Source organism: Rattus norvegicus, chromosome X (assembly GCF_021556685.1).
Source record: "Rattus norvegicus strain SHRSP/BbbUtx chromosome X, alternate assembly SHRSP_T2T, whole genome shotgun sequence".
NCBI classification, from domain to species: Eukaryota; Metazoa; Chordata; class Mammalia; order Rodentia; family Muridae; genus Rattus; species Rattus norvegicus.
This window is the reverse complement of record NC_141554.1, coordinates 112,755,249-112,779,761: the sequence shown is the minus strand read 5'-3', so window position 1 is coordinate 112,779,761 and position 24,513 is coordinate 112,755,249. Positions and strand designations below refer to the sequence as shown.

At 46.2% G+C, this 24,513-nt stretch overlaps 1 protein-coding gene across 3 annotated transcripts in view; it reads right to left on the bottom strand.

Annotated features, from left to right (window-relative positions):
- Window positions 1–1,370: 1,370 nt before the first annotated feature.
- Frmpd3 (FERM and PDZ domain containing 3) overlaps window positions 1,371–24,513 on the bottom strand; it is a 149,667-nt gene continuing 126,524 nt past the window's right edge. For all 3 annotated transcript variants that reach the window (XM_087601009.1, XM_087601011.1, XM_087601010.1), the window contains 3 exons: window positions 17,641–17,785; window positions 7,944–8,765; window positions 1,371–6,312 (listed from right to left, as the gene is read on the bottom strand). In XM_087601009.1, the coding sequence (XP_087457135.1) occupies window positions 3,266–6,312; window positions 7,944–8,765; window positions 17,641–17,785 (4,014 nt within the window). In that variant the 3' untranslated portion in view covers window positions 1,371–3,265. The remainder of the gene's footprint in view (window positions 6,313–7,943; window positions 8,766–17,640; window positions 17,786–24,513) is intronic.

Sequence of the window (24,513 nt, the reverse complement as noted above, 5' to 3'; positions counted from 1 at the left end):
ACATTGTGTAGAAGACTGAAGGGGTTCTTTCATGATACTCTTCTAATTTGACATCCATTTACACGACAAACATTTTGAAGACTTACTTTGTGTCATCTCTATGCGTGCAAATACCCAAATATAGAGCCAAGTAAGGTTATCAGTTCCTAGCAGCATAATTGGTGTAGGGCTGTGTGTGTGTGTGTGTGTGTGTGTGTGTGTGTGTGTGTGTGCATGCGCGTGTGCGCACGCATGCGCAAGCGCACGCGTATGTATAGTCTCAAACTCTGGATTATTCATTGTGTCATTTTGAGCATCAGCTCACTTCACTTTATATGAGCATTCCAGTAAACTCAAACACAGAAGAGTTCTGCTTTCGGGGTCCATGACTTCGCCCATATATGCACTGGGGAACTTGCATAGTGGCTCAAGGTGACTTAGCCTCTGGCTCTTCCTCTCTCAAGCTTTTGCTTCCAAGCTGTTTAGCCGGACCTTTGCAGACAAAACAAAAGTACATCGTTGTGAGAAAGTGACCCCTTAATGAAGCAGTGGGGCTGGATGGAGCTGAAATTACCGTCATGTGCCCTTAGGGTTATCATGACCCAGGATTTTTTTTTCTACCTCATTATGAGTGAGTGTGCAGAGAAATAACTTGCCTGCATTTGCACAAAGGCACCTCAGAGACTGCTGGGAACCTGGGTTTAATGAAAGAAATGAAGAGAATGGGAGGAGGGAGGGAGAAGGTAAGGAATTCTTTTTTTTTCTTTTTTTTTTTCTTTTCCGGAGCTGGGGACCGAACCCAGGGCCTTGCGCTCGCTAGGCAAGTGCTCTACCACTGAGCTAAATCCCCAACCCCAAGGTAAGGAATTCTTAATGTAAATACCTCTGAAAAGCTAGAGAGGCTGACCATGTTTGGGGTCCTGATGTTTCTATCCTCTCTAAATCAACCTCACCACCACTGCACAATCCGCTGGAGACTGTTGCAGAGGATTCCCCATCCTAAAACATCAGAAGACAACACTAACAGTCCGTTTCAGAACTGGCGCCCTAACTCCCAGGCCCTCTGGTGCCCTAGAAACGGAGCACATTGTGATTTTTGTCTAGCCTCAATCCTTCACTTTTGAGGTCACAGCCATGGTGTCCAGGTAACCCAGAAGTCCCATGACCAATAGAAAGGGATAAACATCTCACCCCATGTGGCGGGTGTTTTCCAAGAGAAGCAAGGAGGATCCTCTGTGTTGGAGGAACATGGGAGAAGTGGAATCCTTAGCTCTCATCACCCCTATGAGCCCATGTATCAGGGAATGAAGGCGCAGGTGGAGCGAAGGACTGCTACTAACCAATAATTCAAAGACACAAGGACATCCACAGAGAGACACTCCAAAGACTTATTGGGAGAGTAAGATGAATAGATTTAATCATTCTTGTTCGAAAAACAAGACATAAATTAGTGTAATATATAATTTATATATTTATGTAGTATATATACTATATACAGACATTAGAAAATGTATCCTCTCCATGAGGCTGAGGGAGAGGTGAGTGAATGACAGCGATGAAATGACAACAGGCAGGGTCTGAGTGGCGAAGGTGTAGGATCAAGAAGTTGGGAGAAGAGGAAGACCATGCCAACATTCTGAGGGCAGTGGTCGTGGGGGAAAGGGTTCCCCACTGGCTGCATCTCTGGCCCATTAAACATCTTGGTCCTGTGGGAGGAGAGGCAAGGAAGGGGGGCTGGCTTCTGTAGAAGGATACCCCTCCTCCTTGCTGGGAGACCTTGCCACTCAGGAGGCTTTATTGCGCTTAGGATCACCAAGGATAGGCAGGGGCTCTGCACAGTGTACATCTTATAAAACTCACATAAGAACGAGAGATTTCACACAGGCCTCTCACACAGTGATGAAAAAGAGACCAACGCTGGCTGGGAGGGTGTGGGAAACAAGCAGCTATGGAGAAGTGGACAAGAAGCAATCTATACAGAAGAAACATTGGCTTTCTTTGTTCCCTACAGTGGGATAACTGTAGGGGACTCCGTGTCTTCACTCCCAGAAGGGCTGGGGAAGGGGTGGTGGTGGTGATGGCAGCAGTGGCAGCAGCGGCGGCAGCGGTGGCAGCGGTGACAGCGGTGACAGTGACGGTGGTGGTGGTGGTGGTGGTGGTGGTGGTGGTAGCAGCGGCAATACATGAGTGTCAAAGAGGATGCTAAACAGTGTGAATTCCCTTCCAGATGGTTCCAGAGAGGGAGAGAGGTGCAGGACTGCACCGGGTAAGGCGCTCAGCTTCTTTTCTTAGAGAGACAAATCCACAGGGTCAATACACAGCCAAAAGCATATACTCAGGATTAACATATCACGCTAGCTTCCAGAAGTTTAAGATATAGTCATCAACACCCCCACCCCTCCCCCCTCCCCCCACCCCCCATCCCAATCCATAGCTACATCGAACTCCTAAAGACAGTCTATCTGGTAGAGATGTTGAGAGAGGAGCCCATGCCTCTGGCAACAGCTCCTGCACAGGGCTGGACTGAACCGGGCAGGCTCTGATACCTGCGCTGGGTCTTCCCAGAGCAGACATTTTCACCAGGTACCTTACCCAAAACACGTGATCTCAGAGGCTTGCTCCCTAGTGGACTGAGCTGCCCTGCCCATCAGTAAGGGGCAGGGCACTTTGGGGATGGCTGGTGTGGAGCTACTGAACCTGGGGGCAAGGGCTCCCAAGGCTGCCAACTGGTTGAGCCAGCCCCTGACAGCCGGACATGGCTGTATTCTGCGCATATCCAACCTGGGCATTGGCCCTTGAGGTGGCTCCTGCCAGGTACAAGGGAGCCCCTGGTGGGTGGGCGCATCTGGAAGGAGCGCCCTCTCTCCTTGCCTTGGCGCTATGGCCTACCGCTACTGCTACTGCCCTCCTTGGGGCAGCAGATGCTAGGAGGAGCTCGAGGTCCTGGCTCCCCCGGTGCCCAACTCAGAGCAGGAGGTGAACTTGATGTCACCTATCAGCCCCAGAGTAGAGATAGATAAAATACAGCTCTGTGGTGGGCATAATGGCAAGGGACCTTTGCCCTCACAGTGACGCCCAGAGGCCAAGAAGGGGTGAGGACACCCAGGGCGGCAGCTAAGCCTGCAGCCCTTAATAAAGAGCCCAGTCTAGGGGTTAGCCTTGGAGACTGATAGGCTCTTGGACCCTGACTGGCCCAGCAGAAACACACAATCACCACGAGATGCAAAGACCACAAAGCTCAAACCTGGGACCGTGGATGGGGAGGGGACAAGCCTGGGCAAGCGCCCTACTTAATAAGGGTTTTTAAGGAGCGTGAGAATGTGCTCATAACAGTCGATGACGGGGAGCCGGGTGGGTGCCCTGTGGCTGCTGGCAGCGGTGGTGGTGGCAGCGGTTGCTGCTGCTGTTGCTGCTGTTGTTGCTGCTGCTGCTGTTGCTGCTGCTGGTTAAGGTTCCGGGCTGTGGACTCTTCAGCGGCACGCAGCAGGAAGGTGTAATTCCTCACTACCTCTTCTACTTTGGCCAGCAGCTCCTGGCGCTGGGCCTCAGAGCGCACGATGAACACTAGCCGCACAAAGGTCTCAATGAGGCTGCTCAGCACCTGGAAGCTGCCTGTAATGGCTGCCAGCATATGAGTCGGACTCTTGTCCACATTGGCTACCCGGCGGCAGGAGGCCCGGAGCTCCTTGAACTTGAGAGCTAGCTCTAGCTTGTACTCGGAAATCTGAGAGACATAGGGCTTGGGAGCACGAGCCTCGGGGCTGGCCACACACTGCCGCAAGACTGTTAGCAGCTCATTGGTATCCAGACGGGCAGCCAGGAAGCCATCAGGGAGGCCGTAGGCATGGGCCCGCAGGGCATTGATCTTAGCCAGGCTCCCCTCAAAGGTGGATACCCGAAGGTCGATCTCCTGGGTGTGAGGGGCCTCAGGGCTGCTGCTGCAGGTGGCAGCATCCAGTACCTGCAGGGTTCTGCTCACTACAGGCACCACCTGCTCATCCAACTTCATGCCAGGCAGGATCTTCATGGGGATGGAGTAGGAGAGCTCATCTTTGCCATCGCTGGCATCATCTGCCATGTCGCACTTGCGGTAGTAGAAGCAGTAGCGGATGGAACAGCACTTGCTACTTTCACTGTCCTCATCCAGATCAGCTGGCCTCCGGTACACCTCCTCTGGGAGTGAAAACACAGCCATTTGTCTGGGGCCTTTGCTCTCAGGGGCTACTTGGACGTAGGAGGGCTCTCCTAGAGTTGGTGACTCTGCACACTTGGCTTTTGGACCCAAACCTAGTGGGAGGCCTGACTCTATCTCCTTGACCTCTCTAGGCAGCATTCCCAGGGGTGGGTGTGGGTAGACATCAGAGGTCAGCGACACCGTGTCACCCTGGTCCAGCTCACTGATACTGTAGTGGCGCATCAGTTTCCTGTAGTTGGGATCTCCCAAACATTCACCCCCTGAGGCACACGTGCTCAGGCACGAAACCCCACTTTCAGGGTCTGACCGGCACTCACGGGACTCCAGACTGGTGGAGCGGATGCGTTGGATGTTGATGGGACTATTAAGGCTCAAGCCTGGGCCAGCCTCTGGCTGCCTCTGGGTAGGGGCGACCCTCTCCCTCTCCCGGAGGCCAGGTGCAGGGGTCTGGGCAGCCTGTGGCCGTCCCCCTCGGCAGATACGCTTGCAGTCACAGCTGCGTCTCTGTTCGCGAGACATCCCTGGTCCCTGCTGCACGGGGCTACTGCGTAGCTGGCAGCTGCAGCGGCCAGGTGCTGGAGGTTGCAGGTACTCTGTGCCTGGGAGTTCCCCCTGGCTTGGTGGCTTTAGAAGTTCCTCAAGGAACTCCAATTCATACTGCTTTACCTTCTGCAGCTGAGCCTGTCGCTCATCTGTCTCTTTCTTCTGGCGGGTAGGGAAGGTGGCAGAAAATAAGTTGCGTAGTCTGAAAGGACCTCGGGATGACTTGGGCTTTGTGGGGCCTTCAGAGGCCGAGTGGGCTCCATCCAGGGTCGTTTCAAGCTTTCTCGAGGGCATGGTGCTAACCTGCCGGCTGGTGGCCAGAGGCCTGAGTGGGCTCTGGCTTCTAGGTTGGCAGCTGGGGCTCTGGCCTCTGGACTGGCTGCTGGGGCTCGGCCCACGGGGCTGGCAGCTAGGGCTGTGGCTTCGGGACTGGCAGCTTGGGCTCTGCAGAGCCATGGGATAGCCAGCTCGGGGAAGCAGGCTGGCTTCTTCAAGCTTGCTGCTTTTAGATATGCTCTCCAGCTGCCCTTTCTCCCCCTGGCCAGAGACTGTGCTCTGCTTGTTTGGGGGAGGCTTAGCACCCTCTGGCCCACCCTTGCCTGCCACATCTCCAGTAGCTTGCTTGCCCATGGAGTCTCGACTCATTCTGGATAGATAGCTCTTAGGAGGGAAACTTTGAACAGGAAACCTGTCCTCTTGTAGGGAAAGGTGGAGGTTATCACCCCTGCTGCCTGTAGATGCTCTGGGGCTGGCAGAGACCTCTGGGCCCAGCTGCTGCTGAGAATTTCGTGTGGTCTCCAGAGCACCAGGGCTCATTTTAAACTTCAGATTTTTGCTGGCACTGCTGCTAACTTCTGGCCTGCCCATGGTGACCTCAGGCCTCACCATGCTAGCCTCTAGCCTTCTCTCCCCCCTATTGGAGGGTGTTGCCAAGGCTGTGCCAGGAGTGGCTAGACTTTTACTGTGTACCACCTGCTGTAGGGCAGCTGAGATTATAGCTGGGGTCACACTGCCTTTTGGGTCCAGGATAAGCTTAGGGCTCAACCTGACTTCCTTGGGCAGGTTTTCCCTAAGCTCTGAGACCTGCTCTTCACTGAGGGATGGTGTGGCTGACCTCAGTGACATCTCTAGGCCAGCCCTACTGTGGCCTGGCCCTCTGTCCTCAGGAACTGGAGGAAGCAGGCTCAGATTTTTCTGCTCACTAAGCTGTGGGGACAGCGCTGGGTGCACTGCCAAGGAGTATGTTCTGTCTCCCTGCACCTGGGCTTCTGACTGAGGTATCTTTCTGCGAGCGCCAGCAGGGGCAGGACTCTGGCCAGTGACAGCTGGCTGGAGGGATGGGTTGGGATCTGGGGGCCCGAGAGCATACGGAGCAGTGAGAACAGCCTGAGCTGCACAGCCCTGGATCCTGAAGGGCAGGTCCTTTCGGGCCAGGAGGCTGTCCTTGTTGAGGTGCTGGGCCAGGAAGTAGGTGGTGTTTTGGTGCTGCTTCATGGCCGACATCATCTCGGACATATCTGTGAGCTCTGACGAGTTGGTTTCATGGCCCGAGTCCAGTGATGACTCAGGAGTGATTGTGGCCAGCACAATCAGACCTGGAAGAACAAGAGTGGGGCTTGTTATGACATCAAGGTCTTCTCCAACTGTATCTAGAGTGTTCAGGGAGAAATGTTAGGTAGCGGCGGTATTTCAAGCTGGGCAAAAGTAGTCAAGGAGGAGAAGCCAAGAGCACACAAAAAGGAACAAGATGTGAGAAGGGGGTGGGAAAGGTTGGAATCCAAAAAAGGAATACCAAAAAAGAAGATCTGGGCTGTTTTGGTGGGAAATTAACATGTAAAACAGCATGCCAATCAACACCATTTTTAGATTCAACGGCTAGGAAATTTCTGTTAATTGTCCTGAAGAGAGCTGGCAAAAAGAGGTGCTGTTCTGTTTCTCCTCATCTGGCCAGCCCTTGCAGCTGAAGCTATTTAGCTGAGCCTCTTCTCTCTCTGGCAGCCACTCGGGCCTTGGATGTGAAAACAATCAGTATTGGAGCACCAGATGATGAGAGAAGACAGATGCCAGCCTGGGTAGGGGGCAGACATACAGGGGTTGCCCGATGATAAGGCATCCCTTTGGTATAGAAAAGACAGGCTTCCTTTGATCCCAGTCCCTTTTCTTGCTCTGTCTATCCTTGACCCGGACTCACATGCTTGCAAATATTCCTTGTGCTTCTTTATTGATTTTTGTCACTGTTGTTGTTGTTGTTGTGTGTGTGTGTATGTGTGTGTGTGTGTGTGTGTGTGTGTGTGTGTGTGTGTGTGTGTGGTACATGTTGTGCCTTTCAGAAGATGGATTTTCATGCCTCTATAATAGAGAATAGCAAGCATATTGCATGATTCTATTAATTAACAGGTAAGAGAATTACTGATTACTGGGCTTTCACTGTGTGTGACGTAGTGCTTAAGTATTTTGGCTGAGTGATGTCATTTAATCTTCATGTGATGTGAGTACTGTTATAAGACCAGTTTTGGATGACAACAGTGACCCACAGAAGAGTGTGTCTTGCCATGAGTTCCACTGCCTGTGAGTGAAGGACTCTGGTGTATCTGCCCAAGAGTTTATGTTTGGGGCTGGTTAAGAGCACTGGCTGCTCTTCCAGAGGTTCTGAGTTCAATTCCCAGCAACCACATGGTGGCTCATGACACCTATAAAGGGATCTGATGCCCTCTTCTGGCATGCACATGTATATACAGATAGCACTCATACATAAATAAATTTTAAAAATTATTTAAAAATGAGTTTATGTTCTCAGATAGCCTAAAGACCCCAGCTCCGAGTAGAGATGGCCCATGGCTGTCCTGATCACAGGCCATTTTGGAAGTTAGTTGGCTTTTTGGAGCATGCTGAGATTCTTTGTCTATTTCCATGTCTCTTCTATATTCCTATTCCTCAATCCTGGCCTTGATTTATGTTACGGCTCCAAATCCTTGGATTTCATCTGCAAGAACTGTCCAGAGGTATGGAATTATGAGGAATAGAGCTCTAACTACAGACGAATCACATCTTTGGTGCACAGCTTCCTTGTTCCTGAGCCTTACTGTGAACTATTATTGCTGCCCAGTTATTGCCTTTGATATAGCAGTCACTGTAGCACCTGCTTGAAATGAAGCAGTGCCGCCTAGTGGACATTCCTGGAGGAGAAGAAGGAAGAGGGCGAGAAGGAGGAGGAATGGGCTATTACCTGCAGTCTGTGGGGGTGGGGGATGGGGTCCATCCTCTGAAGCAGCCAGGGCCTCCAGAGCCTGCAGAGTAGACACGAGAGCATCATCCAGCTCCTGGGCATGATCGCGTACTGTCCGAGTCTGTACACTGTCAATCAGTGTTACAGGAATCTCATCATACAGAAGTCCACGCAGGTGACGTCCTTGCTCCTGACTTTGAACAGCTCTGCGCTTGGGATCATCCTCATCAGAGCTGTTGTCTCGGAAACCAGGGGGTGGGGCAGCGATGGCAGGCAACAGAGAAGTTGTCTCATCTTCCTCTTCCTCCTCTTCCTCACTTCCTGGTGGTGGGAGGGACATTAAGTCTACCATGTTGTCCCTAGAGGAACCAGGCCTCCCACCTTTGCGAGGCCCCATCTGCTCCTGGAGTTTGACTTTGCAAGAGTCACAGTAGAAATTCAGGGCTTCTGCCCCAAGGGAATTGTCCAAAGTATAAGACCTGGCCCTGCTGGCACAAGGCTCATGGTCTAGGCTGGTTGCATCAAAGTCATCAGGAATCACCTCGTAACCTTGGCCAGAGCTTTTGGATGTGGGGTCAGATTTGGTCCGGGGCCTGGTTTCTTCAAAGAAGATTAGGTTCTCATTGACATCTGTCCTGCTTTCTTGCTCCTTCCTTTGTTCCCGCATGTGGAGGTAGCAGAAGCTGACAAGCTCAGAGTCGGCAGGTGGGGTCGTGCATCGGCTCGACTTCCTAGGGCTGGTGCCCATGCTGCCCACATAACTACTCTCCTTTTTCCCCAGGTGGCCCCCAGTGACAGGGCGGTGGGCACTGTGCATGTGATCTAAACCCAAAAACAGAATGCACAGGTAAACCTGCTGCTGAGGACTGGAGCAAAGCCCCTTTGGCATCTCTGGCCCATAGGCAATGGGACTGGGTGACAGATACCAAGAGAGAGCTTTGCCTGGGTGCTAGAGATTAGGGGGAGGGGAGCCAATGAACCATTCCATGGCTGAAAGTGCAAGCAGAGTGAATAGAATGTGATGGCCAGAGATGCAAAAGCCTCATCACCTCTGAAAAGGGGGAAAGCATGGTCTGATGAGGTTTGTCTTGTGCTACTTTGTTTCTTCCTGTTTCTGTCATTGTCCCCACACCTTTGTGGCCAGTACTCTGGAGCTCCTGTGTTACCTTGGATCTCTTCTAGTCCAAGAACTTGATATGAGAAATGACTGTGTTCACCAAGAAGGTGTTAAATTGGCTCGTGAAGCCGAGCGTAGTGGCTCACACTTAGAACACATGGAGAAGGACTGAATGTGTTTGAAGCTAGCCTAAGCTACACCTTAGACTCCAGCCTGGGATATGGTTTGAGCCTGGGTCTCAAAAAATGGACTGACGAAAATCAAAATTAAACAGACAAAACCCCAACCCAGCTAGTACAATTCCTGAGAGTTTACATTTCAAAACTGCTTATTGCCAGGAGCACAGCGTTCCTAAAAGGATAGTTACCTGCTGGGCAAATTTTAGGTATCTGAATGTGTAGTGTGTACAAGAGATATGGTGGATGTGCTATAAGGAATGAGCATGGGACATGATTCTTATGACTCCTCAAAGCTGGCTACCATCCTGTATCCATACGGTGGCAAAACGCTCCTATCAACAGCTCTTGATAGTGGATGTGTACATCTGAGCCCTGACTACAGCAAATTTCATCTTCTCTATCAGGCTTCCTTGGAAGCTCATCTCATATCATCTGTGAGATTATACTCAGATAATGCCAGCTTGATCTGCTATTGGCAGACAGACCAAAAGCCAGCACAAAGCTGGGCATGGGAGCCTGTGCCTGTAATCCCAGCTCTGGTGAAAGTGTAGACAGAATGCTTGGGGGTTCAAGGTAGTTCTCAGCTACAGAGTGAGTTTGAAGCCAGCCTGAGATTCAAGTGACCATGCTTCAAACGAACACAACAAACAAAATAACAACAAAAACAGTCAGGATAAATTCCATATAATCCCATTCTATTTTCACAAACCAGTATTTGCAAAATAGTATCAGTATGTGGACAGGTATCAGTATCCCTATTTAGCAAAGGAAGAAACAGACATAAATAGTTATATGATTTCCTTAAGGTCATATGGGTTGTAGGTGGCCCCTGGGATTGAGTCTATGTTGGAGAAACCATGGTGGCCAAGATATTAGAAAACAAGACTTTAAATGCTTTCAAACTCCAGTTTGACAAGGCTAGATCAATGTGCCAGTGTTACTTTTCACTAGCACTTAGGGCTAGGACAAAAACCACAGCACTGGCACCCAGCAACTGAGTTCCAGATACATGACGTAAACACCAATCTGAATTGAAAGAAGTATATGCAATTCAACCGTGGTTAGAGCCTTAAGTATACCACTTTCTTGAAGACATAACCTGACCATATTGCCCTGGCTAGCTTGGAATTAATAAGGTATGTCAAGATGAACATAAACTTATGGTGATCCTCCAGCCTGTTTTCTAAGTGTTGGAGTTGCAAGTATATAACGCTATGTCTGACTCTAATACTCTACCTTTTTATTTGAGACAGGGTGTCTTATAGCCTAGGCTACCCTCTAACTCACTATGTTCTGAAACTGGCCTTGAACTCCTGACCCTCTTGCTTTTAGCTCCCAGAATTTCAGAGATTGAGGCAGGAAGATCACCATGAACCAGAGGACAGGGCAGTCTTGGCTATAGCAAGGCACTGTTTTCAAAACAAAGAGAGAAGAATACATTTCAGTTCATTCGGTGGCCAGTATTATCTTAATATAAAAGAGAAAGGAAAGACACCACATTAAAAATACAGACAACTGGGCTGGAGAGATGGCTCAGTGGTTAAGAGCACCGACTGCTCTTCCAGAGGTCCTGAGTTCAAATCCCAGCAACCACATGGTGGCTCACAACCATCTGTAATAGGATCTGATGTCCCCTTCTGGTGTGTCTGAAGACAGCTACAGTGTACTCATATACGAAATAAATAAATAAATCTTTAAAAAAAAATACAGACAACTGGGGCTGGAGAGATGGCTCAGTGGTTAAGAGCACCGACTGCTCTTCCAGAGGTCCTGAGTTCAATTCCCAGCAACCACATGGTGGCTCACAACCATCTGAAATGGGATCTGGTGCCCTCTTCTGGTGTGCCTGGAGACAGCAACAGTGTGCTCATATACATTAAATAAATAAATAAATCTTAAAAAAAAAAGGTGTGTGCCAACATGCCCAGCTGGCAAAAATAAAAAAAAAATACAGACAAGTATCTTATGATTGCAACGTCTATAAATATAGACACAAAACCCTAACAAATGGAACCCAGAAACACATAGAAAGATTTTCATACTAGTAATTACGTATCAGTGGTGGATTTGCTACATTCATGCAAAGTTGTTTTGACATGGAAAAATTATTTAAAAATTTTACTTTTATTTTAAGTGTATGGGTGCTTGCCTGCATATGTGCCTGTGTATCATTTGAGAGCCCGGTATCCATGGAGGTCAGAAGAGGGTATTAGGTCCCCTGAAACTGCAGTTACAGATGGGCTTAGGATGTAGATGGTAGGCAATCGCTTTGCATGTATGAAACTCTGGGTTTGATTGCTGGCATCACATTGAAAAGAAACAGATAGGGGCTGGAGAGATTGCTCAGTTGTTAAGAGCACTGACTGCTCTTCCAGAGGTCCTGAGTTCAAATCCCAGCAACCACATGGTGGCTCACAACCATCTGTAATGAGATCTGATGCCTTCTTCTGGTGAGTCTGAAGACAGCTACAGTGTACTTATGTACACAAAATAAATAAAATAAATTTTTAACAAAAAAGAAGAAAGAAAGAAAAAGAAAATAGTTAAGGTGACACATGCTTGAAATCCCAGAAGTTGGCAGATAAGAGGCAAAAGGATCAGGAGTTCAGAGTCATCCTGTTATCTTTGGCTATCTAGAGCAAGTCAAGTTCATTTTACAATATATAAGACTGTTCTCAAATGGAGAAATTAAATTACATTTATACCTCCATTTGTGCATATGCATGTGCGTGCGTGCGTTTGTGTGTGTGTGTGTGTGTGTGTGTGTGTGTGTGTGTGTGTTTGAGATGGGGTCTTTGTACATGTCCTTGGCTGTCCTGGACCTCACTAAATAGTCCAAACTGGCCTCAAACTCAGAGATACCCCTGCCTCTGCCTTTTAAATGCTGGGGTTAAAGGTATGAACCACCACACCTGACATTAAAAACAATTTTTAAAAGTAAAATATGTGAAAGTATTTGGTAAATTCTTAAATATTACACATGACCCATATAACCCCAGATATTACAAGGCTAGTGGAGAGGGAAGATAGGTTCGTGAGACTTTGCAAGTGAGCGAAGAACTCAAGTTAGGAAATCTGGCCTAGGGCAGGAGGTGACTTTACTGGAGGAAGAGTTTGCTACTCTTGTGTTTGTTTATGTAGTTTAGGCCAACCGTGAACTTGCTGTAAGGCAGAGGATGGTCTTGAACTCCTGGTTCTTCTGTCTCTTAATTGACGAGCTCACTGGCATGCATACCTACTTTTGCTTGATTTAGGATTTCAGTTCTCTCTGACTCCTAAACCTCTGTGTGTTTACTGTGCCCCTTCATCATCCCACAATTATTGACCATGATATTATTGTTGCCAGTTTCTTATAGTCTGCTATACTTTCTTTTGAGACAGTGTATCATTATCCAACACTGGCTGACCTGGAATGTGCTGTGTAGTCTACTTTGGCCTTGAATTCATGCAGATCTGCCTGCCTCTGCCTCCTAGGTGGAGGTATTAATGTTGTATCCCATCATTCAGAATCTAAAATATATTATTTATAAATTCACAGCAATATAAGAAAATGATTTTTGAACTCATGGTTCTATGAAACTCTGAGCTCAAAAGTTCAGAGGATAATTAAATGACTTAATAGACACAAAAAGAGTTTCAAGCACTAATATAAATTTTAAAAAGAAGAGCAAGACATGTATACTGAATTCTGTAAAACATTTGAGAGATGCATTAGAGACTTAAATAAGGGAAAGACTCCATGTTCGTGGACTAGCAGGCTTCATACTGCACACAACTTATGATCACACTATTTCTCACACTGATCTATTGACTCAACATAATCGACATCAGAATCCTGGCTGACTTTGTGGAAAATTGCTAAGTCCATTATAAAATTCACATAGAATCTCAAAGTACCCAGAATAACTAAAAACCCTGAATAGGAAGAAAAAATAATGAAGATAATTTATATTTCAAAGTTTGCTACAAAGCAGTAATAATAAAGATAGTGTAGTATTGGTATAAAGATAGGTGTATAGATCAATGCAACAGAATTAAATGTGCAGAAATAAAGTATCATATTTATGGGTAAATGGTCCAGCTTAAAAATGGATTTGAATGGGTATTTCACTAAAGAAGATATACAAAAGGTCAATGAGCACATGAAAGATGTTCAATATCATTGGCCATTCATAAACTGTGAATAAACATCAGGAGATCCCTCTTCTACCCACTATGATGGATGTAACAAGACAGGTAATAACAAATACCGGTGAAGCTATACTTCTCCACTATTGATGGTAGGAATATATAAAATGGTGGAGTCAGTTTAGAAAATAGGCAGTTCCTCTAAAAATTCAACATAGTTATCATTTGACTGACTGCTCTACACCTAGGCTTATAATGAAAAGAAACAAAAAATCTAACAAAAATGGGATATGAATGTTTACCATCATTATTCATAATAAGTTAAAAGGTAAAAACAAACTCAAATGTCTGTCAACTGATGAAATGATAAATAATATGTATTCTATACGTAGCATATTATATGATAATTAAAAGAAACAGTATTTCTATATGCTATAACATGAATAACCCTGGTATATTTTTATAGTGTTTTGTTAATTGGTCATGATCATGATATAGAGGCCCGGTGAGGACCTCCTGATCTTTCTGAATCCTAAAAAAGAAAGAATGCTGTGCTCAGTCTAACTTGTTGCTGGGTGTTTTTGGGGGATGGGGGCAGGATCTCATTTTGTATTCTATGCTGGTCTTGAATGTGTAATCCTCCTACATCAGCCTCCTAGGTGCTGTGATTACAGACATGAATCACTGCACTTAGCTTGCTAGCTTGTATGTACATGAAAACTGGTGAAGTCTGCATATACATATATACACATGTATATATGTATATAAAATAAGAATATTCTATTCAGTACAGTAAACTGTTCCTAAACATGGTAGACTATGTATAGTTTCTCTAACTGAGGTCGTAAATGGGGTCAGCAGATACAGGGAGTTCATGGCTGGGGAGAAATTGCAGCTGCTACTGGATCTTTCTTGCTGTCTTCTTTTCCTGTTCTTATTTCTTTCCACTATTTATTCAGTATGTGTGTGTGTGTGTGTGTGTGTGTGTGTGTGTGTGTGTCTGCCTGCCTGTCTGCCTGTCTGTCTTTGTACATACTTGTGTGCATTCATGTAGTTATATGGATGACCATATATCTGCATGGTGGGGGTTGGCTCTCTCCTTCCACTTTGTGGGTCTTGGGGGTTTGAGTTAGGTTATCAAGCTTGGTGGCATGTTACCTATACTTACTGAGCCATCTTGCTGGTCCTGCCTCTGGATTTTTTGCTACCTCAGGGTATTTTTGCTTCTCGAATACAGGTGCTATTATGACTGATGCACTTTCTCCGTGTTAATGACATGCTGCTTTACTATACTGGCATCATTGAGGAATTATCTATCCATATTTCCCCTACTAGACTGTAAGCTATGTGAAGGCAACTACCAAAAGAATCATAACTGTTATGCCCAGCTGAATTGCCAGTGTCTGTCATGATGGGTCCTTGAGAAACATCTGTTTAGTAAATAAAGTAAAATACTTGCTTTGGTGAAGCACTGTGAGGGCAAGGTTCCCCTCCCCACTCCCACCCCCATTCTCCGGTTTTCCAGGTTTGCAAGACATGGTGCCCTTCCATTGTTGCTGGTTTAACAGCATCGCTTTGGCCTGATAGGCTGAGCACTGAGCTGGGCTACCAGGCAACAGCTTCCATGAGGCAAAAAATATAGCCCTGACCAGATGTCTTCTTCCTTTCCATGGAGACTACGGCTGGAGTGGATTGTGGCTTTGGTCCCTGGGAAAAACTCGGCTGAAGATGTGAGATACCCCTTTTCTCTACAGCCCTGGTGTTAAGGCAGACTTTGAATCTTCAACCTTTGTGCCTCTACCTTCCAAGAAGCTGGGATTTATATGCCTGCGCCACCAGGATGGCTAGGTGCCTGTCTACTATGGCTTTAGCTAAAGGACTGGAGCTCCTGTTCTAGAATGAAAGTGAGATATGATGGAGGAATGTCGTCTCAGCTTTGGATGGTGATCAAAAGTGGGAAGGGACAGGTAATCCACTACAGCTTGGGCTGAGGCCTCTTCAGTGGCACTCTTCTATTCTTAGGGGGCACAAGAACAGATGTGTTTATCAGCCCAGCACTTTGCTGGATTTGAGCCAAGCCAGGAGGGTTGGTTACCTTACACAGCAAGAGCATTCTGTCATGGGCTGCTATCAACCTGGTACCCAGCAGTTTAGAAGGCCACCCCCCCCAACACCTATATAATCAGCCTCTATAGAGGCAGTATCAAACTCAGAAGAGGAAAGAGAAACAGATAATTTTTCTAGTTGCTTCTGCCTCCAAGCTGATCGATTGTTTCCACGTTAAGAAGCAGGTGTGATAGGCAGTGACACTACAGTGGTCCATTTGGCTCCTAAATGGAGACAGAGACCCATTTGCTAGCTTCTGCCACTCTGCAGGTGTGTAAGGAGCCTCTTGGGGCCTGGAGCCTTGGAAACGGGTTGTGAAAGTCATGCCTAGCTTCAAGAGAATATAATAAAGCAGACCTAACTTTGAAAAAGCAACAGGGGGGCTAAATGGAAGGCATTCAGTGAGGCCTCAGGAACACACGCAACCCATGTCTTGGGCTCCGTGCCACAATCTCCACAGTAGGGAGGATACTTGCAACCAGCATTGGCTAGGGTGCTGCTGGCATGGCTGATAATTGTCCCACAGAGTGGGACTACACAATGCCTACTGCTCTCTCAAAATGGACTCCTAAATAGCTCTCACTGTTTCACCTGCTCTTTCCTTGACCAGCTCCAGGTTCATCCTTCTGCCTTCTACTCCCCCCCCCCACCGCAGCCCCCCACAACCCAGTAAGAGGTACAGTTTACTTGGATGTGATTAGCCAGAAGATCACAGATGACACTGAGAATGCTAATAAAGGTTTTTCTAACATTTGACCATCTGTAAGTTTGCAAAGCACAGCTGCGTCTTTGAGTTAGTCATCTGGAGCCATGCGAACTCTCACCCGCTAGTGTCTTCCTGTTCCAATTCAGTTCCTTTCATCTATTATGTGGCCAACCCTTCCTTTGGGACCACCAATCCTTTCTCAAATCTGCATAGGATGAACTGCCTTTCAATTGCTGAGAACAGTGATGGGAGGTCAAAAGTTGGGCCTGCTGTGCATGGGATTGACTCGTTCCTGATAAAGAACACTGCTTAAAGTGGGTGTTACTCAGCTTTCTGAGGGCTGTGTCATCTGCCAGGAATGTGTTTCTGGTGATGCTACAAACAAGAGACCTTCAGGGGAAGCTGTCCAGCCTAGGTGCTCCTGCCCTGAGGGTGCAGATGATGATGACATAGGTACCATAGTCTCCATCAGATAGAGTGACCCGAAGCCAAGAAAGTCTCGAAGGTTTAATAATGTTGTCAAGTGGCAAGGGGCACGTGGGTTAAGTGTTCAGTTTATGACAAGGGTAAATCCTGGGTGCTGCTCCCATTCTGTCTGTGATGCTTGGGGTTAGAGAGACTTCCTGTGCATAGTTGAGCCTGAGAACTACCACATGAAGGATATAGTTCTCTGTCATCGTCATCTGCACCCTCAGGGCAGGAGCACCTAGGCTGGACAGCTTCCCCTGAAGGTGTCTTGTTTGTAGCATCACCAGAATGCTTCTGAGTCGTCATACTACGTAGACTAACTGGGAAGCCATTTGCTTCACGGCTGCATTTGCTCTTTACTGGCCTCTCCCTTTTATATTCAGGCTTTCTTTTGGGCATGCCCAGTCTCCCTCACCCCTAGCCTTCAGTGAGAGTCAAATTTCAGACTCTCTGCCAATCCTGCATGTGATGAACAAAAAAAGGAAGTCTTATTTAATTTTCAACCTTACTTCAGCAAAGCCAGAACAGGCCGAAATCTCTCCTAGACCACCAAAGCTCTGCCTTAGAATCAATATAATCCTTTTCAAGAAAAGCTTTTTTTAAAAAATGTAGCCTTGGCTGACCTTGAACTCTTTCTGCTGCTACCTCCTTGGTAGCTAGCATTGTAAGCATGCGCCATTACAAGTATGTGCTATCATACGTGGACAATGCAATTCTTTAATTGGCTCTATCACATGATTGCTACTTTCATCTTACATACATCCACTGATTCAACCGTAGCGTGTTCTCACAGGCATCCTTTGTGGAACAGGGGCATGTGGATGCTATACGTGCTCGACAGTGAGGTGTGTCCATAGGGTATATGTTCTGGCTGCTGCCACAAAGTCTGGCGCTGCTTGAACAGACTATGAACAAGGGTGGTAGAACCCCTTCCTCTATGACTTCAGAGTCCAGAGGGCCTCAGACACACCAAAAACCGAGGCTGAGCCCTACCTGCCTTTATCATTGGAGGTGGAAGAGGCTGGCTGGCAGGCCTGGAGAAGATCATCTTCCTGGAATCCAGCAGAAGGCGGCAGTACCCCGCAATCAGGCAGGCAAAGTTGGTGGCTTCAGGCCACTCCATCAACAGCACCAGAGGCTGTGGAAGAGATGGTTCAAAACATAAAGACATGAGAAGGTAGAAGGGAGACATTTCTGGGGGGAGAGGAACAAAGAAAAGTCAGTAGTTATAGTTACCCAAACCATACATTCCCAACCTACTTGAGGTCCATGGCCAGGCAGTTTCCTCTGACGTGGACATTCCTTTGTAGTATTGGCATTAAATAAACCTTTCCTTGAGCATTTAATGAGCCACCTTTACTGAAAAAGACTAAAATTATGTAACATCATGTGACTGCTCTGTGGCTCTTTTTGCATTTGTCAGAGCTCAGCAGATGTGTGGGCCAGCTGGGAGAGTGGGGGTGAAACTGCAAATCTAGGCTAGGCTGAGGGATGGCCCGGAATATCCTTGAATGTAAGCACCTTGGCTGCATGAAGTCTCCTTTGCTCTTCTCCATATGTCCTGACAACATCCAAATGAGTTCCCTGGATACACACTCCATAGAATGGAGTCCTGTGACTTTAGGGACAAAACTTTTCTGATAAGCCCTGCTTGGACATTCCAAAGTGGCCTGGAAATGGCCCCTGTTTTTGTTTGTTTGTTGTTTGTTTGTTTCTGTTTTGTTTTGACACAGAATTCTCACTTTGTAGCTCTGGTTAGCCTCGAATTTACTTTACTTTTTGCCTCTTTTTTTCATTCATTAATTAATTTATTCACTTTACATCCTGATCGCAGCACCCCCCTCCCCTTTCTATGAAGAAGGGGAGGCCCCTGCTGAGTACAAACCCACCCTGGCACATCAATTCTCATCAGGACTAAGCACATTCTCTCCCACTGAGGTCAGACAAGGCAGCCCAGCTAGGGCAAAGAGATCCAAAGGCAGGCAACAGAGTCTGAGTTCGAGACTTTATAACCCAGGCTGTCCTCAGACGCCTTCTGTCGTCATTTTAAAAGTGCTGTAAGTACGTGCATGAACCACTGAGCCAGTTTATTGATATTTTTATAAACAATATTTATGTGTGTATATGGATGCTTCTTCTACACACCAGAAGAGGGCATCAGATCCTGTTACAGTCAGTTGTGAGTTGCTATATGAGTTCTTCAGGATTGCTAAAAGAGCAACCATTCCTCTTAACCTTTTCTGTCTGGTTCTCTCTCTCTCTCTCTCTCTCTCTCTCTCTCTCTCTCTCTCTCTCTCTCTCTTTCTCTCTCTCTCCCTCCCTCCCTCCCTCCCTCCCTCCCTCCCTCCCTCCCTCTCTCCTCCCTCCCTCCAGGTTTTCTCTGTGTAACACTGGCTGTCCTGGAACTTACAGTGTAGACCAGGCTGGCCTTGAACTCATAGATCCACCTACCTCTATGCCCCCCAAGTGCTGTGATTAAGTGTGTGTATGACCACTGCCCTGCTGTATATTGGTGCCTCTTAAAAGAACTTCCTTGGTCTGGAGTTAAGGGTAGTAGGTAAACAAGCTATGCAGATAATTTTGTTATGGGAATTACAGATCTTATGGTATATTAACTATCATACTCCATGCAATGTCAAAGGAAATTTTAGTATTCCAAATTCATTTGGCCCCAATGATTCATTTTTACTGAAAATCTCATGTCAAGAAAGTTCTTGTTATTTCTTTTTCAGTGCTAGAAATGGAATGTAGGACTTTGTGCATTCTGGGCAAGCACTCTACTATTGAAGTAGTTCTCTGGTCCCAAATGTTGCTGTTTTTAATCCACTTTGGGAAATATTATCACACTCTGTTGACTGATCCTTGAGTTCCCTGCTTAACTGTTTCAGAGATTCCTACAATGATAAACAAAACAGAAACCTTCAGATTTCTCCTACCATTTTAAACATGTCACTTAGGTAAGTTGGAACAAGTCGAAGTGAGAGACTAATTTGTGGAGACTGACTGAGAAGGGAACCATGGACTATGGGGAGCTGTGACCTTTGGGTTAATAGTGGACTTTCCTAAGGGCTAAGCTGGAGAGATGGCTCAGAGGTTAAGAGCACCGACTGTTCTTCCGGAGGTCCTGAGTTCAAATCCCAGCAACCACATGGTGGCTCACAACCATCTGTAATGGGATCTGATGCCCTCTTCTGGTGTCTGAAGACAGCTACAGTGTACTTATGTATAATAAATAAATATTTTAAAAAATGAAGGGCCTTCACGAGCATTCAATAAAACTCAAGCAACAAGTAAATCATCTGCCTTTGGCTGTTACTATCACCTTAGGAACAGTTTTGAATCCAAACTAGTTCAGCTGGAGCCTGAAATCAGATCAGTTTTCCTTGCTAATTCTCAGGGAGTCAATATATATAGGTTGAGTTGAACATATCCTAGTTCATTCAGACCAGAGATCAGCACTTGTTTGTATGTTATGTTTTATTTATAGATGTATTTAAATCTTTCTTTTATTTTATGCATTTGATTGTTTTGCCTGCATGCATATCTATGTACATCGTGCTTGTCTGATATCCTTGGAGATCAGAAGGCTTTGGATCCCCAAGAACTGGAGTTATGAATTCATTTTAAGCTGTCATGTGGGTACTGAGAATCAAACCTGTGTCTTCTAGGAGAGCAGCCAGAGTTCTTAATTTCTGAGCCATGTCTCCAGTCAATTTGTATGTATTGTTCATACAGGATGATAACTCAATTTTGTTTCTGAATTGAGACCCTCCTACATCAGCCTCCACCACCATACCCTACTTCATGCATATTTTTTTAGGGTTAGAGTAAAAATATTTTAGCACTTACAGGCCACTCAGGTTTTGTTGAAACAGCACTGCCACCACAGTGTGGTGGAACTGAAATTGCAAGCTATGAAAATAGCCATAGATAATCTGTAAACCAAACAAATGGCTATGATTGTGTTATAATAAATATTTATAGAGGAAGGTGGTGGGTTAAAGTCAGCTTAGTTTGATCTATTCAACACACCTTTTAACTTGCTACATTTTGTTTGTTTGAGACAGTGTTTTGCTATGTAGCCCAGGCTAGCCTCGAAATCCTGGTAATTCTCATACTTCAGATTCCCAAGTGCTGGCACTAGAAGCATGCACAACCATTCGTGAACATGATACATTTTTTTTTGTTGGGTTTGGTTTTGAAAGAAGATTTCACTATGTAGCCCAGGCTAGACTGGAATTCATAATCCTTCCCCTTTAGCTTCTTGGGAACCTTTTGCCAACGGTGATTACCCTCTGCTTTCAACCATCTTCTCCTGGCTTCTGTTTCTGTGAGGTGTTACTACGCTTTGGTTCTGTGATCCCTGGCCATCATTGCATGGAGCTCTTTGTTTTTAAAATTTATATCTATATGTCTGCATGATAGTATTCACTCATTTGTGCAGGTGTCCAAGGAAGCGACAGAAGATGGAACTAAAATTACAGGTGGTCATGGCCTGTTGCCTGGTGTGGTTGCTGGGAACTGAACTCAGGTCCTCTGGAAGAGCAGCAAGTACACTTAACCACTGAGCCATCTTTCCAGTCCAGCCTGCATTGCTTTGTAGCTGGCTTTTCTTGTGTAGCTTTCTACCTTCTGTAGGTTGCAGGCTTCATCTCCTACCTTTGATTCTCCCCAAGGCGAATGAGCTTTTATTTCTGGGTTGGGGTCCCTGGATCAGTGTTTCCTTTAACCACCCCTCCAAGCTCTTACCCTTTCTCACAACACATATAATGCCACGAGTCAAATACCTTTATTTTGAGATAAGGTCTCATCTTGTAGTCTAGATTGTCCTGTATTATGTTGCCCATACTGGTCTGATATTGCAGCAGTCCTCCAGCCCCAGTCTCTAGATTGCTACCACATCCAGTTTCATTCGTTAAATAGTTTTTGAATATCCAGTTCCAATGCTTGTCACAGTAAGGCATTTGTACTGTCACTGAAGGAGCAAGTTAATGACTAATGATGCTTCTATTAAATTCATGAAATACCATGGGGAGGAAAAAGGAACAGTCTATATACATGGAGGAGAAATGGCTCTTTTCTCATGAGAGGAACCACAGATTAAATGTTATCCAATCAAGTAGAAAATATCATCCTGAGGGGGTAACCCAGACCCAAAAGGACATGCATGGTATGTACTCACTGATAAGTGGATATTAGCTATAAAGTACAGAATACCCAGGATACACCCCATAGACCCAAAGAAGGTAAACAAGAAGGAAGTCCAAGTGAGGATGTGTGAATCCCACTTAGATGGGTTGGGCGGGAGTGACAAAATAGTCATGGGAGGGAAGAACCTGGGTAGGAGAGGGGAGCAGAATAGGGGGACAGGATCAGGTATGGGAAGAGACAGGAGAGAGCCCCAGAGGGCCAAGAGAATGAATAGAAATCTGTAGCTGCTGAGGGTGGGAGTGTGGGGAGGAATCTCTAGGTACTCCCTGAAACCTGAGATGGGGAGGCTCCCAGGAGTCAGTGCGGGTGACCTTAGTAGAGATGTGTAATAGTGGGGACATAGAACCTGAAGAGGTCACCTCTTTAAGCCTAGCAGGACCCCCAAGTGGAGGAATAGGAACACCAATCCATCCATAAAATGTTCTACCTAAAATCTGTCCTGTATTATGCGCCTGAGTGGGAGCAGATGTGCCTAAGCCTGCAGTGACTTCATATGACGTTTCGATTAACTGAAGGAACAAACATCACCAGAGTCCCTTCCTAATAATGACTGGAAAACATAGGTGAATGGGAGTGGATGGGGGAGGGACTCTGTAATGGGGGACCAGAAAAGGGGGCAGCATATAAATAAATAAATAAATAAATAAATAAATAAAAAAAAATAAACGAATATTTTCCAGTCAGAACAGAATGGTCAGCCATATATAAGACAGACAGAAAAAAAGGTAGAATGGGGGCAGGGGAGCCAGAAAGACTTGAAGAAGTTTGGATGCTGACAACTGCTGCCATCATTCCTGGGAGGACACAGGAGTCACTAGGTCTGCCTCAGGGCATTCATGAACATCATGGCAAGTCCCACTGCTATGACCGTAGTTTAGGACTCCACTGACTTCTTCATATTGCTCAAGATATGTGATGATGCTGAGAAAAGGGGCAGGGGAGGCAGGCTTTCAGCCTTGCATTGTATCTTCGGTCTCAAATTACTTCATCTCTGTGTGTTTATGCCTCATTTGTAGGTGTGTTTTGGCATTTCATACTCTGGAAGAGGTTGGATTACGATAAGTTAAGGGTCTCCAGTAGCCCCCTAATTGTCTTTATCTGCCTCTAGTATTTTCCTATTTTACTTCCTTACTACCAGCTAAGGGTTTTTTCTAATGCACAACAACTGAACACAGTCAATAATGATGACATCCAACTATCTTACAACAGGATGTGGACCTACATCTTCCTACTACATGGGCCCTACCGCATATGTCTTAGCTTGGCTTATGCCTTCTTCCCATATCACCAGCACCCACTTTAAGGTCAAACAAAGACATATAATTTAATTTGCCAAGCTATTTCATCCCTTTCATACTGTAACCTGTGCTGTTCCCTCTAGCTAAAATGTACCTCTTACTAAAATGTACCTGTGTTTTGTCCTGTCACCCAGCAAGCCATGATACGTTGATGAGCCCCTCCTGAAGAGCAAGGCCAGCTGCCAGCTATAGCCACTCATTCCAGAATAGAACTACATGGTCCTTGCCTTTCTGGAGCTTATGATGTAACTGGCAATAAATCATATGTCAAATAATCTCAAAAACAAATATGACCACAAGGTGTGAGAAGAACCGTGAAGGGAAATTACAGAGCTGTCAGAACATAGATTGTCCTAGAGCAATGTGGGGTGGGCATGAACATGTGTATATGTGACATTTGGTTTTAGAAGCTAGAAGAAGCTTCTTTGAGGAAATGATATTGGCTGATGATTAGAATATAGAACTATTTTGCCCAGGATGAGGGACTGACTGATGGAGCGATGAACTGATGTGTTTCCTGACCCTGGCTGACAAACTGGCAGCAAGAATGCCAGACAGCCTCACAGTCCCCCCACCCCCCGCCCTCTGTTACTTGGCTAGTGGGTTGGCTGACTATGGACAGAATTACTGACTGGAGTTTGACTAATTGGTTTAACTGATTTCTCTTCAGTTTCTCCTTACCCCCAGGTAGTCCAGTATCATCAATAAAACAGCAAGAGGCCAAAATCTTGTGCTTTAAGAAGGCCAAGCACATCAATAGGTGGCTTGAGAAGCAATGCCTGACCCATCAGTAGCTTTTCTTCCAGATACCCAACTGGGCTCCACTGTGGGCTAAGCGTGGCGCATGAAAAGGAACAAAGATAAGCTTTTGACAACAGGTAGAAATTGAATTAAGGAATGCTAGAGCTATGGCTCAGAGGTTAAGAGTACTGACTGCTCTTCCAGAGGTCCTGAGTTCAATTCCCAACAATCAAAGGCAGCTCATAACCATCTGTAATGAGACCTGGTGCCCTCTTCTAGCCTACAAGCATACATGCAAGCAGAACATTGTATTCATAATACAGAATTTTTTTTAAACAAAGAAAGATGTTTGTAAGATAACATTGAAGTAAGGGAAGGTGAGCAGGGGTTGGATGGGTTTCTCAGAAAAGTTTGAAAACAACCATTTACCTTTAATAGAACTTCAATGATCACGATACCTCATGTAACACTCGTCCATACAGAAACCAGAGCAATAAAGCTCAAGCAGGAGAACTGGAGAAGTGCTGGGCCACAAGAGACTCCACGGGACATTCCTCTGATTGTTTCCTTTTTGACCTTATGTGCTTCTATAGTAATGGAGTACGGTTATGGCCCA